The following is a 14,953-nucleotide window of genomic DNA, read 5'->3' as shown; positions in this document are numbered from 1 at the left end:
CCTCTCACAAATTCGCCCAGGGGACTGGTTTATGTCAATAGATCTGAAGGACGCGTATTTTCAAATACAAATAGCATCACGTCACAGGCGATTTTTGAGATTCGCCTTCGAGGGCCAGGCATATCAATACAAAGTCCTGCCGTTTGGCCTGTCCCTAGCACCCCGTACATTCACGATGTACATTCACACCCCTGAAACTCCGGGGAATGTGAGTTTTGAATTACTTGGACGATTGGCTGGTTCTAGCTCGATCACACTCAGAGCTTATAGAACATAGGACCATATTACTCGAACATCTCGAGGATCTGGGTCTCAAAGTGAATTGGGCGAAGAGTTCACTGTCTCCCAGTCAGAGAATATCTTTTCTGGGCACAGAACTGGACTCGCTGTCTATGACAAAACAGCTATCGCCGCAGCGCAGACTGGATATTCAGCGCATGATGAAAACCTTCCGCTGCGGCACTCTAGTCCCGCTCAGAAAGTTTCAGAGGATGCTGGGTCTCATGGCCTCAGCATCATCAGTACTCCAGCTGGGTCTGCTTCGCATGCGCCCACTGTAGTTCTGGCTAAAGGTGCGAGTACCGCGTCAAGCGTGGACCTCCGGTCTTTTTCGCCTCAAGGTCAATCAGAAATGCGTCTCAGCTCTGAAACCTTGGAAAGTGACCGACTGGTACCGGTCAGGTGTAAACCTGGGAACTTCCCTGAGTGTGAAGGTGGTGTCTACGGACGCCTCCACCTCAGGATGGGGAGGGCTGCTCGAGGGCAGACCGTTCTTCGGCCAGTGGTCAGAACGGGAAAAGCTTCTACACATCAACTGCCTGGAGATGATGGCAGTCGACAACGCGCTGAGGCGCTTTTGTCCCCAGATAAGAGGTCACCACGTCTTGGTCCGTTCGGACAACATGTCGGTGGTGGCCTCCATAAATCGCCAAGGAGGAATCAGGTCCCGAAACCTTTACAGGCTGACAGAGCGCCTTCTGGTCTGGGCTCAGCACAACCTGCGCTCGCTGAGAGCAGCGCACGTGCCAGGCCACCTGAATGTAGGACCAGACAGACTGTCCAGGAACAATGTTCCGGCAGGGGAATGGTCCCTACACCCGCAGACAGTCCAACTGTTGTGGAAGACATTCGGCAGAGCGAAGGTAGACCTGTTTGCGTCACAAGAAAAGGCTCACTGTCCAGAGTTTTTTTTCCAAGAGCAGGGATGTGCTGGCCCACGTCTGGCCCCACTGCCCACTCTATGCCTTTCCCCCCGTCACGCTCTTGCCTCAGGTACTAGAGCGGATCAGGGAAAGCGGATGCTCAGTGCTACTGGTGGCTCCGTTATGGAAGAACCAGGCTTGTTTTCCAGCTCTGATGCAGCTGACGAGCACTGCCCCATGGCCAATACCAGTGAGGAGGGACCTCCTCTCTCAAGCCAAGAGCTCGATCTGGCATCCTCGCCCAGAGCTACTGAATAAGGGCAGAACCCCATCCACGCTCAAGGTCTATGTGGCGGCCATAGCAGCATTTACTAAAACGACGCTTGGCCAGTCACTGGGAAGGAACGATCTGGTCATCCGCTTCCTTAGAGGAGCTAAGAGGTTAAATCCTCCCAGACCTCCCTCAGTCCCCATGTGGGACCTTTCTACAGTTCTGGAAGCCATGAAAGGTGCCCCATTCAAGCCAATCCAATCGATAGATATCAAACACCTGTCGCTCAAGACGGTGTTCCTTTTGGCTCTCGCTTCGGTAAAGCGTATAGGGGACTCTCAGTGAGCGCGACGTGTATGGAGTTTGGGCCTAATGACTCGAAAGTCATACTCAAACCAAGGCACGGGTACGTTCCTAAATCCCTCAACACAACGTTTAGGGCATAGGTGATTTCCCTGTCAGCCTTGCCGGTCTCTAATGAAGAAAAGGACGCGAGTTTCCTTTGCCCTGTCAGGGCTTTAAGGGCTTATGTGTCTCGCTCGTCTGTTTTCTGACAGACGGAGCAGCCCTTTGTCTCGTTCAACGGGACTAGCTGCGTCGAAACAGAGCCTATCCAGATGGATAGTTGATGCTATAGCGCTGGCTTACACTTCTAAGGGCCTACAGTGCCCATTAGGTGTCAGAGCGCACTCCATGAGAGGCATGGACTCGTCGTGGGCTTGGTCTAGCGGGATTGGCTTGCAAGATATCTGTACGGCGGTGGGCTGGGCCTCCCCGTCTACATTTATTAGGTTCTATAACCTAGAAGTTCCCGCCTTGCAGGCTAAGCTGTTTTCGGTCTAATAGGACCCTTATTATTCATCAGTTCAGGCCGAGTTTTCGCCCTGACTGTGTGGAACACTTGATATAATTGGCTCCTAATAGGACGCTACTTATTACGGAAATTATGCTGTTCTAGCCCCTCTTTCCCGGACTCTCTGCGAGTCCCTGGTGATCATGCAATATATGAGCCCCGGGCTCCTGCCCTTGGGACTTAGGTGTTGGCGTTTTGCATTGTGTTCCCCTAGCGTAAGATATTACGCAGTACGAGAGACCTCTCGTAAGAGAACGTACTCGTTTACTAACGTAACCTCGGTTCTCTCTAGAAGAGGGAACGAGTACTGCGTATGTTGCCGTGCATGCATCACGCTCTGGTTCGCTTTGGCGATGAAAAACCAGATTCGATCAGCCTATCGAGCTATATTTATAAGCCTAAGCCACACCCGTTTCGGCGGGACGTGACGTAGTGGGTGCGAAGCGCCCTCATTGGACATGACGTCATGAGGGGCCTCTCTCGATAGGCTGCTGCAGTTGCCGCAGGGCAGTCAATGGGCGCGCGAGCTGTCTCGCCTATGTCTGCATGCTGCCGCAACGCGTTTTGCATTATTTTTTGGCTTCAATATCTCGCAGAAAAAAGATTTTCCCCTAGCGTAAGACATTACGCAGTACTCGTTCCCTCTTCTAGAGAGAACCGAGGTTACGTTAGTAACCGAGTACGTTTGTTTTAGTTGGGCTCTTGACCCTTATATCATTAATTTGAGATTTTGTTTGGCTGCTGTACCTGAGTTATAACAGCCAGATGAACAAAGAGAAAAGGTGATCTGATGGTGTTGGTTGTGTTTTAGCATAATCGTGATTTCACAACCATTTGACCTGATTCACTAAACTCATATAGAACCCAATTTCTGAGTTAGGTTTACTTTACTAATTATAGCAGCACTGTCCTGGTACAGCATAATATTTTTAGCCATTTCAATGAAATCCAAATAATCAAATAAATAATAAAAAAAAACTTTTTTTTTTATGTAGGCACACACAGACATCAAGAATTAGCGTATGAATCTCAGCAATCGTGACAAACAGTTCACCTCTGATCATAAGCTCATTATTTATTCATGCAGCAATGCATGATGGGAGCAATGAATGAGTTTTGATTGGTTGCACCCAGAATGCACTGCAACATGCTTTATAATTGTCACCATTGTTGAGATTCACAGGCTGATTATTGATGTCAATGTGTCTAAAAACTAAATAAAACAAAAATATATATATTTTTTGTATAATGGAAACTTTTAAGAAATGCTAAATATTATGCTGTACGAGGACAGTGCTGCTATAATTAATAAAGTAAACCTAACTCAGAAATTGGTTTCTTTAATTTAGGTGAACTTGAAAAATGAGTGAGCAGAACTAAAAGTGTTAAGTTGTAGGTATTTAGTGATTCTAAGTGGTGTAAAATTTATATCAAGCAATCCACACAAAATGAAAAAAAATAAGTTAACACTAAGCATGGCTATTAAGTTACATGAACATAAAAAAGCATGCTAGTGGTACCACTTGATTTAGTACTGCACACTTAAAATAAACAAGCTTTTCTAACTCACTAATCTTAAGATTACTTTGCTTAATTTCTTTGAGGCAACGAGTTTGCATACTTTTTTTAAGGTCAACTAATTACATTTTACAGTGTAGTGAACTACTTTACGTCAACATTTTAGCCATAGTCAACGCTTCATTTACACATGTGGTTGATGAGCTGATGATGTGCCTCTCAACCACAAACGCCACCTTTCATCAGTTTTTTGCACTCCTCTCTTTAACTTTTGGCAGTCTATAGAACATAGGCAAAAGTTTTTTTCCCGGTGCGACCAATTGGTACAGACCAAAACACAACCATTTTTCAGCAGCAATAATCTGCCAAATTTGCGAGTCCATTCCTTTTACAGTCTATGGTCCATTCAGTTCAGTGGCATTGTTCACGTTCAGTGCCGCCAATATGGCCAACTTCCGGATTGATGACGAGTTGTGAAACCCATCTATTGGTAACAGGAGTGAGTAAGTTTTTGATGTGTACAAACTCCATGAATATGGATCCACATCAGTATCAATAATAATTTACACAAATTCACACATGCATAGACAATTTCACATGCATGAAACAAAATTCACGTGCACAAAAAAAATAAAAAATCACGTGTGTGAAAAATATATATATTCACAAAATTTCCTCAAAATGATGGTATCTATCTACAATGAAAGAGAGGCTATGAGAGAAAGGGAAAAAATGTAGGGGTGTGGTTAAAATTTTAAACATTCAAAGGTTTTTGTGCAAAGTTGTAAATCTACGTATTGTGTTTTGCATTTGTGAAATGTATTTTATGAATATATAATTTTATTTCACGCACGTGAATAGTTGTTTTTTTTTTGCACGTGAATTTTGTTTCATGCATGAGAAATTGTCTGCGCATGTGTGAATCATCTTTTTTGCAATTATTATTGATACTGATCTCGCTCCATACCCCACTACCAATACACACCTGTTGTCTCATTACCCGGGTGTCCTTAACATACCATATCAGAGCTCAACCCAATGGACAAATATATAATTGCATGAAAATGGCTCCTAGTACCCAAGGAGACTAGTCTAGTACCCAACACTGTATTAACAGTCTTTTATCAGCCCAAGAGGCAGATGGAGGAAGCAGGGAGGAGCAGAAAGCAGGAGACCAAGTGATGGTAAAATGAGCAGAGTTTATTGAATAATCTTAGTTGTGTGTTTCAATGCTAAGACTTCGTCTGACCAGCACAAATACAACAAGTGTTATTATAACACAAGCAATAGTGGTGTAAATTAGTGATTCACAACATCATCCTGTGACGTTAAACCCTTGAAATGGAGACATTCTCTTATCTCTTACTCATGAAGACAAATAACCACTTGAAACTAAAAGAATTTACAACTAAACAATGGAAAAATAATAAAATAACTGATCAATGAATGAATCAATAAAATTAGTATATAAATGGTTTAAATTATTATTATAAATGATAGATTAAATTGTATAATAAAATGATTAGATAAATGAATTAATGAACATAAAAAAGAAAGAAAATAAAACACAAATGTATGGTTGTGAAGAAACCCCTTGGATCCTTCACCTTTAAGAGTAAAAAGTGGAAAGTAGGAAGAATTAGATGCGTTTTGGTAAATCGAATCACAAGTGACTGACGCTAAATACATTTGTAAACAGGGTCTAAAATGTTTTGAGCTTGTCCACTTTCGATCACTACCAGAGGTAAACGCATTTGACCGGATTGCTTTCATAGAGTAAACGCTCATGTGGTTAAATGTGTTCGAACAGCCACAAAAGACCGTCTACTCTCCGACTACTGAGCTAATGCGTAAACATTATCAGAAGCGCACTAGCCAGACGGGATTTAAACTTTGTCGGCTGAAGACACAAGTCTGGTTTTTAAGATGAAAAACGTACCAAGCACAATGTTCACACACCATTCCTGATTTCTAACACACACTCACAGCGTTTGGCGTGATCTTGCGGCTGTCAGAGCAGAAATGAAAGCTAATGCTCTCTGTATGTTTTCGGTCGTTTTCGGTTGCGTTTATTATGCGTTTAAGAAACTTAACGCCTGGCCATCTGTAAGCTTGACTGTTTGGATTTATATGAAATGGTTACACTTTACAATAAGAGTCTATTTGTAACATTAACAGAGGTTAATAAACGTATTGTTCATTTGTTGATTTCAACATTTACTAACAAATTTTTACATTTTAAAGTTGTTTCTCTTAACATTAGTTAATGCTCTATGAACTAACATGAATGATCAAGGTATAATTAATATATTAATATTTTTATATTCAAAAGGTACAGTACAGCTTCATTGTTCAGTACTGTTTTTCAATTTTTGTAATAAAGTTCAGCACAATTTTATGTCTTGTGTTCATTCAGAATCCATTTTAAAAACTATTGGTTGATTAATCGGTTATAGGCCAGTGAGGTCCAACCTAGTTATTGGTAAAGTCCACTATCGGTCGACCTCTGGTTCAACATCACACAGAGACACTGAATTAGTATAAAGCACAAATCCAGCATAGAGGGGTTCAGTGAATGTGGTGTTGAATGTGTGTAAGTGTCTGAGTGCGTTTGTGTCAGAGATGCTGTAGAAGGACAGAATACCGGCCGGCTCGTCCACATACACTCCTACTCTGTTTAAGGGAGGTGATGGGGGAGGTATGTGTGTTCCCATATTATCATGCCAGGCGATCAGTTTCTCCCCAAAGCAGCTCAGAATCCAGGATTTTTCATTGGCTCCGAACCTACAGTCAGTACTTTCTCCTTTCCTGTTGATTCCTTTATATGACACTACCATATCACCCAACCCAGTCCATTCAGCCTCCCAGTAACAGCGTCCAGTCAGACGCTCTTTACACAGAACCTGCGGAAGGCCGTCAAATCTCTCTGGATGATCAGGATGTGACATCGGTTCTGGATTACATACCAACTTTTTGTTGCCCTCTACAACGGAGAGACGATTGTGTACCGTGTTTGGATCCAATGTGAGATCAAAGAAATCTGCACACAAGAAAACAACATTAATAAGACCCCAAAATATGTTCAAGAATCAGATTGGCCTTGGATCTACTTTTCGGTTCCACATAAATATTTTGACCGCATGTACACAGTCAAAATATTTTATATTCAAGACCTTATTCTGTAAATAATGACCTTATTAGACCATGGTCTAATGTAAAATGGTATACTGTGAAGAAAAAGTATGTGTGTGTTGACCTACATTTTTGTAGTTCTGCTTTACTCATGGTCTCTCCGATATAATCCATAATCAAAGACATGATCCAGACTGTCAAAGAAAGAAAAAAAAGCATAATGTGCCATGTTCTATTCATCTGACTCACCAAAAATGCTGAAGAAATGGAAATAAAAGTCTTAAAAACACAACACAACGAACAAAATACAGTAAATAATCGTTAAATATAATAAATCATATTTTTCTGTTCATCCTTTACTAAACAATTTTTTGTAGTTTAAGGGCCAAACACCAAAGGTACGAAGGCACCTATTGTATCCGTAAGATTTCTTCTTCTGCTGCTGATGTTGCTCTTTAGCATCCTATAAAGTTACTGTGGGAAAGTTATTAAATTTGGCAAACAGATAGAGGACAGTCTGAACATTAACCACAGCAAATTTGGAGTCTTTCAATCAAAACTAAAAGCGCCACCAACTGTCCAAATTTGCACTTATGCTTGTGCCATTAACTATTGAACTGTAAGGTTTTGAAGAAAAATTGCATTTTTCGTAAATTTTCAAAAATCTTTTATTGAACTCATCCTACATGGTTGGTCCATTTTTCACCAACATTGGCTCATATCATAATCAGACCGTGCTGGCAAAAACTTTAGAAATCAAAAGATTTTCAATAGACCAAACCGTTCTTATATAGCGCATCAACAAATTAGACGAAGAGCACACCAAAATGGATGTAAAACTACAGTATATCTCGCAATGCTTCAGCATATTCAGACCAAACTTGGTGTGTGTTATGACAACAATGGCCTGAGGGTACTTGCACAGTTTCTGCACAGCACCACTTACTGGTCAAGAGATATGAAAATTTTAAAAACAAACAAAAAAATTATATTGAGGCAAATTTATATTGTTTAAACCTTTGATAATCTGTTAGGAAACATTGTCAGTGATGGGTAAACTTCAATATCGTCATTGTCGCCCAGAAATCATGTATCTCCATATTTCGATTAATTTTTCATAAATCAATGCTATTGGTCACTTTATGTCTGTATGTTGATTTTACAACTATTTAACCACTGAAAAGTATTAAAAGAGTTTGTGACTGAAACTCGTAACTCCATTAGATCTTCAAACTGTCAGTCCATCTTAAATGAAGTACCGCACACAGTTTGGTGACGGTATATGCTTGTTTGTGATGCAGTAGTAAATAAAGAACTGGTTGTTTAGATAAGTAGCCTACAGCGTTTTCCTGACTCCAGAAACACTGTGTCTATAAAGGCTAATGTTTTATGTACTTGAGGAGAGGAGAAGAGTCTTTAGTCTACCATTTGCCATCTAGTCATAGCCAATACAATCTTTATTAGCATTTTGGCCAAATGTATTCAACTACAGAAAAAAACTGAGCCCCCACATAGCTACAATAAACATTGTTAATCTGTATGTTGATGAAAACTAGGGCTGGACGATATGGCCAAAATATATATTACGATATATTTCTTAATTTCGGTCGATACAATATAATTCCTTTATCAATATGGGCCCGGTTTCCCGATAACGCTCACTCTTAGCGCGCTAAGAGAGCTCGAAAGATATATCTTACCAAAGGTGTTTATGTTCCTAAGTGTGTTCCCCGCACCATACCTTAGGAAGCTGCTTAGATATACCTTCTTACGTGCGACGTTACCAGGTGCTGTCCGTGGCGATGCTGCTGAATTGTTTGATATCGATGGCTCGACAATCAATTATTCTCTCGTGCAGGGGCTGTTTATGTGAGAAAGCGGTGATCTTTATAAATGAAGCACTTCAGAAATAGTTGAAATTGCAATTTATTATGATTATTGGATATTATAAAAAATAATCCAAACTATAATAGCCTATAATAGCCTAGCCTACATATTTTAAAATTTGTAACATATATTGCTGCCACAATAAACTTTTCAAAAATTTACGTGCCTTCTTCTCTTTCCCATTTTGTTCGCTGAGGTGGAGCTGCGATGAAACATTGTTCTTGTAAATACTTTCCAGCATTTCAGTAATAAAAGTTTACATCTTGCGTACGGTGCTCGGCAGTGATCAAAAAGGATTTAAACCATGAATTTTGAATCTCTTCTTGTAAACTCAGAGATGTGGATTCAGAAGACAATTAAATTACCACACGACCTGTTTGTCAAAAAACAGTAGGTACTAATTTGGCCAGGGATTTTTACGTGGGTTGGGTGAGAAAAACACTGATATTATGGATTCGGACGACACTAAAATCACCAACTTACCCCTGTAAATGTTTAAAATACCAGACGAGCCCATGAGAAACAATATTAGCGTCCGAATAGGACTTAACTGACAGTAGCCTATGCTTTCACTGGCCTTTAAAAGTGCTCTTTTATTAAATTAATAATATTGTATAATTGTATAATATAATTAAAAATCTAACAACAATCAGTGTAATGACAATTTTATTCTTTGCATGAAAACACTTGAATTAGCCTAATTTAATACTGTCTGGGTGTATTAAAACTTCTGAATTATATTCGTATAGACCTGCAACAGTGATAAGGTAAAGCTAAGAGAGGTCCAGACCAACCTTACGAAAGTGTGACTTACAAAAGATATGCTTAGTGTACTAACGTTTCGGGAACCGTCCCATAAGGTTAAGAGAGAGGTTAAGGAATAGGTTAAGAACTACTTAGAGATAAGAACGCTTTGGGAAACCGGGCCATAAACAATATAAAAGCCTCAGGAAAAACTGCCAAGAACGCCCACAATGTCCTGTACCATACAAACTTCTGAAAAATGTATTTGCCAAGTCTTTGAAACCTCCTCCTATAAAACTATATAATATTTTAGAAATAAAAATGGAACAAATTAATAATTTTTAATATTTTATTTGTATTTAGCCTTCATACAAACAAGAAATGTGAAATCACCATCAAATAATAATAATAAGAGTCAACTTATTAATATTAATATCTTTAACTTTAAACTATAAGCTAACATAGGTTGATTATATTATTCTTATAGATTGAAAAAAGTGCTTCAGCAAGGATAAAGAATATGAAAAGTGCTCAGAGTTGCTACAGAAAAAAAAAAAAAAAGTGAGCAACTACAAAAACATGTTGCTGAGGGACATTTTGAGTGTTGATGACAACCTGAATTCATTCCGATGGATGAATCTGAATAGCAGCGTTTCCACTGTCGGGCCAGTGTGAGCCAGGGCTTTAAACAGAAAACTAATCAGAAAGAAATCACTGGAAACAGCGTGATCGCAAAACAAACATGATAAAAGCGACCGTTTGCTGCCATTTTTTTTGTTTACTTGAATATTTAAAACCTAAGCATCGATGTTTTACCACAGGTTTACAATAAAAAGTGATACATTGATCACAATGAATTCATTTATGTCAAAATTGCACATTAGTCACACAGAAATAAATTAGGCTACCGTTAGGTCTATTTCACAAAAGAAAGAAGACACACTTACATATTCAGTCGAGGCTGTTTCTGTTTATTTGGAAGTTAGGCTAGTTAGTAGAAAGTTAGTAGATTTGGAAGTTAGTAGAGGACATTAGGCTACATCACATTTAGAAAGAATGATAATTTCTCCAAATATCCCACCAAAAATATAACATGAGGAGCTTTAGCACTCTCTCGACTTCCGGCTACAGATATTTTCAGTCAGAGAAACAGAGGAAGCTCCCGAAAAAAAGTTGCTTTATTTTATGATAGTCCGGTATAAAGAGACGAGACGTAGGCTACTGACAGATACAATAAAAACATGATTTTGATTGCCATTATGATTTGTCTGATTTCTTCAAGCGTTCATATTTACCATGTTTACTATGGTAATGGTTATCGTGCATAGTCTTTTGCATCAGGTATAAATATTTCTACCTTGTACGGTGATCAGAATCCACATCGGATCACAAACAGAAGGCAATCAAACATGAAAGTGAGTTTTGAGGTAAATTATTTTAAAAGTCTTTAATGCTGATGTTAGCTGACAGAATCATCCGTCTCCCGGCTCAGGTAAACCCCGCCTCTTTTCGAATCGAACCACTCCTCTGCCCGAGATGGCCCGCTTTGGATCAAGGTATTCGACGGGCCAGAAAATCCTGGCCGTTGTGTGCCGTGCTGCTTATAATTATCACGCAGTAAAAATGAAAATGTAGCCCATGCCTGTAATGTATTGAAATATCGGAAATGTGTTTAAAAATCATATCACCGTTATTGAAAAAAAATTATATTGCGATATATATTGATATTTAATTATTGTCCAGTCCTAATGAAAACTAATGCAGTGTACTTACTGCCTCAGATATGGCTGGTCTAATGAAAAACACAATGCTTAACTTCTACATTAGCTGGCCAAAAACCTTGTAACTCCATCTGAGCTTAATTTTGGTAGAATGTTAATAATATATTGGCACATGTCTGACCATATGTTTTTACTGTTTTATGTGTAAAATTTTACTGTTTTAAAATTACCTCAGCTTCTCCAGTTGGCACTTTGGACTCTTCGGTGGATCAGCTTCACTCCTGAATCTTTCAAGGTATTGTTATTCGGGTCCAGTTCCTTAAGACAGGAGTTTGATGACTGTAGAGCTGAAGCCACACTTTCACAACACTGATCAGTGAACTTACAGATGGACAATCTGAAATAGGACAGTATATTATTACGTAATTGAGCTTTATGTGAGCACCACACCCTTTGTTATTAATGCTTGACAAAACATTGCGTAATAATTAAGCAAAGCTTTCAGTGAGCAGTGTGACTTTCAGTAAAATGTGTTCATAGTAGTATAGTTCTATGAACTATAGCATAGTAGTGTTCAAAGTAGTAAAAATGTATTGGATATTATTCTAAATTGGGCTAAAATAAATTTCAAAGAATTTTATATGTTGATTCTTCTTTTATAAAAAAAAAAAAAGACGGCACTTGACGGCTCCAAATTTTTTTTCCTTTTTTTATTAATTTCCTTGTTGAGCACCCAATTTGAGCAACATATTGCTTTGCTGTGGATGTGCGTGCTTTGGATCTGATTTTACTGATTCTTCTTTTATTAAATAATAATTATGCTCTATAACATGATTAAAAACTATGGAGACTTAAAAAACTGGACTCTAAAGTCCAAATATCAGAGTTTGATTATACATAATTGACCCTTATCTAAGCACCCTTTGGTTATTGATGCTTTACAAAACATTACATAAGAATCAAGCAGAGCTTTTGGTGAGCAGTGTGACTTTCAGTAAAAACGAGTTCACTATTGAATCTGAATTTGCAAATCGTCATCCGTGTTTGCATCGGCTTGGATTTGTGTGTATTTTGAGACTTTCCCGGCAGCTCTCAATTTTCATGTGGGTACATCATACTCTTCAGCCAATCAGATGTCAGCATTAAACCAATCATAACCCGCTGAGAATGCAGGACTCAAGGAGCGCACCTTTTGCCCGATTATTGTCAACAGTCATTCACTGCACGTTTTAACCATAGGCTGTAAAAAAGATGGACGACGTGTCTCAACTTCCTTCCAAGGTAGAAAAGTGAAGCCAAAATGTCAGATGGCTAGTGCCATCTTGCGCTAATGATGTCATTTGGAGCCAGAGTCAGAGAACGTGTGGTGGAGCCGCGGTATCAAAGTCCCATCCATACTCCCATAAACTCAATCGCAAACACACACCCCAGAATTATTTTAAGCAGCCTGGCTCCTCCAATTTTGATGTCTGCTAATTGAACAATAACAGTTATGGAAAATCAAAAGTTAAAGTTAAAGTTCAGTCTCCTCCCAAAGCTCCCAAAGAAGTCTGCTGGTGCCTCTGTGACTATACTTCACTCAGAGAAGCTGTCAATCACAGGTGTCAATCATGACGCCACACCTCATTTTTATAGAATCAAATAGCCAACTAAAACCAAACTTATTAGAAAAACGAACACTTGAACATACAAGCGTGATAAGAGCTAGGCTACCTAAAATGACAGAAACCATCTTTTATTACCATCACACTCTTATTTGAACTTGATAAACTGATCATTAGAAAGCTTCGATATATTAGAACGTTATAAAACTCTGTTACAGTGACAGTAATTTCTTAATTTATGTTAGAAGACCAAAATTGGTCGTATTTTGTCATTTTGAATACAATTCATATTCAGTCACGTCTGCTGAGGTTTAAAAGTTCTTCACTAAACTGCATCCATTAGGGCGTTTAGTCCAAAAGTGTGCATATTTAGATAAATATTTATATAGACTATACTTACACATTTCATATTTCTTTAGACAGAATCACTTCTATTATTTTTCCACTGATTTACGCGATCTGATGAGCATTAGCGGCTTCCACTGTGCTTCTCTTCCGCGATCGCTGTTATGACTCAGATAAAGACCATTCCCTGCACGTATTCAACTCATATCACGTGTTCATGGGACGAGTTCTGTCCATGGTCATGTGCACACTAGCCTAACCAGACATCTGCAACTTTTACACCGGCCAGAATGCATGCATTCAGCTGCTGAAAAAGGTTTGAATCAACAATGAATGAGTGTTGACTGCTAAATTCTGCGTTATGTTCTGCACTGTGTAGCAAGTCATCGGTTCATTTCTTGATTGCCGTTTTGACAGTGTCCACCTGGACATTTAGTCATATTTGCTAATTCTCCTTAATTGTTTTCCTGGAAAATTGATTTATTTTTTATTTTATTTTATCGTCGTTATTTTGTATTAAGGAGATAAAAAAATGGTGCTTATCAACCTTGAATGACATTGTAATAAAATGATATCACATTATTTTGACAGTAAAATTTTGGGCGGTTTTTTCTTGGAGTGGGCGGGTTTTGGCAGTAGCACCTCACTGCAGTAAAAGACTGGCATAAAGTTGGGTTGACGTTGGATAGGCTTGATACTATTGACTGTAAGTCATTCTCTTCAAATGCTATTGAAGTTAGAAACGTATGTCGTATATGTCACTCTAGAGACGATATTTGCGAATGTCCAGCGACAAAAAAACATCAACTTTATGCCAGTGTCCATGAAGTTAAAAAGAGCCAAAAGTTTGTCATATGCCCACCATTAGATGGCGCCCCAGCTCTATTAAATTAGATTAAATGTCTGTTTACCCATTACTGAATAACACCACCGTACGGCTCAAGCTTTTTTGGCATAGTTGATTGGATAGTTGCTGCGATATTCACATAGCATATTTAAACATGAATTTGAGATTCTGGGTTGCGTGCTTTATGTCACTGCAATAACAGACTGGAATTGATTGACAGCTCCCCGCGTGACGTATCACTTGCAGAGCTCTAGTGTGGTAAATGACTCACCGCGAATATGAGTTTAATATTCAGACGTGAGCAATATTACAGCGCGGGGCGCGTGAATCTACATGCATATATCAGTAATGCACGCATCCTGTGAGTCATTTACAGGCATTGACCCTTCAGCGCACGTGCGTGTTTGTGGTCTAGCTACTTTGAAGGACAAGACTGCTAATAAATGACCCAGAAGGAAGCTAAATATAATAATGTATAATATTATTGCTATTATTCGGCTATTTATAATAATAGCCTACTATTGTTTTGTAGACATTTTTCATCTCCTTTTGTGTTCCACAGAAAAAGCAGTTGAGCCTATACTTCTAGTGACTGACAGATGAGAACATGTGCTTGCAAAAAAAAAAAAAGCAAAAAAAAATTCCTGTTTGCTCTTCTTCTTTGAAGAGCTCATCTGAGATCAAGTAGACAGCAATTTTCTCGGTCCACAGGAAAGAATCAATACCACTGATCCAGGACCAGCCAACCCAGCCCTGACTCACCCGCAGTATAGAGGCAGATGTGTGTGACATGACATGATATGAAGGCCAAATACACTGTAAAAACTGATATGATCAATAAGTTATGAACACATATATTTTTCCTACTTTAACTCAACAAAATAAGTTG

The 14,953-nt window shown here is 39.1% G+C and overlaps 1 protein-coding gene across 1 annotated transcript; it reads right to left on the bottom strand.

Moving 5' to 3' along the window:
• Positions 1–4,964: 4,964 nt before the first annotated feature.
• Positions 4,965–13,416, bottom strand: LOC308701995 (stonustoxin subunit beta). Its single transcript, XM_081384544.1, has 4 exons — positions 13,273–13,416; positions 11,499–11,665; positions 7,045–7,110; positions 4,965–6,824 (listed from the first exon to the last, which is right to left on the bottom strand). The coding sequence occupies exons 3-4, from the start codon at positions 7,100–7,102 to the stop codon at positions 6,277–6,279; spliced, it is 606 nt and encodes a 201-aa protein (XP_081240670.1). The 5' UTR covers positions 7,103–7,110; positions 11,499–11,665; positions 13,273–13,416; the 3' UTR covers positions 4,965–6,276.
• Between the last annotated feature and the right edge of the window lie 1,537 nt (positions 13,417–14,953).

This window comes from Scardinius erythrophthalmus, assembly GCF_964197995.2.
Source record: "Scardinius erythrophthalmus genome assembly, chromosome: 14".
Taxonomy (NCBI): Eukaryota; Metazoa; Chordata; class Actinopteri; order Cypriniformes; family Leuciscidae; genus Scardinius; species Scardinius erythrophthalmus.
Note: the sequence above shows the minus strand (reverse complement) of the source record. Positions and strands in the feature narration are given on the sequence as shown.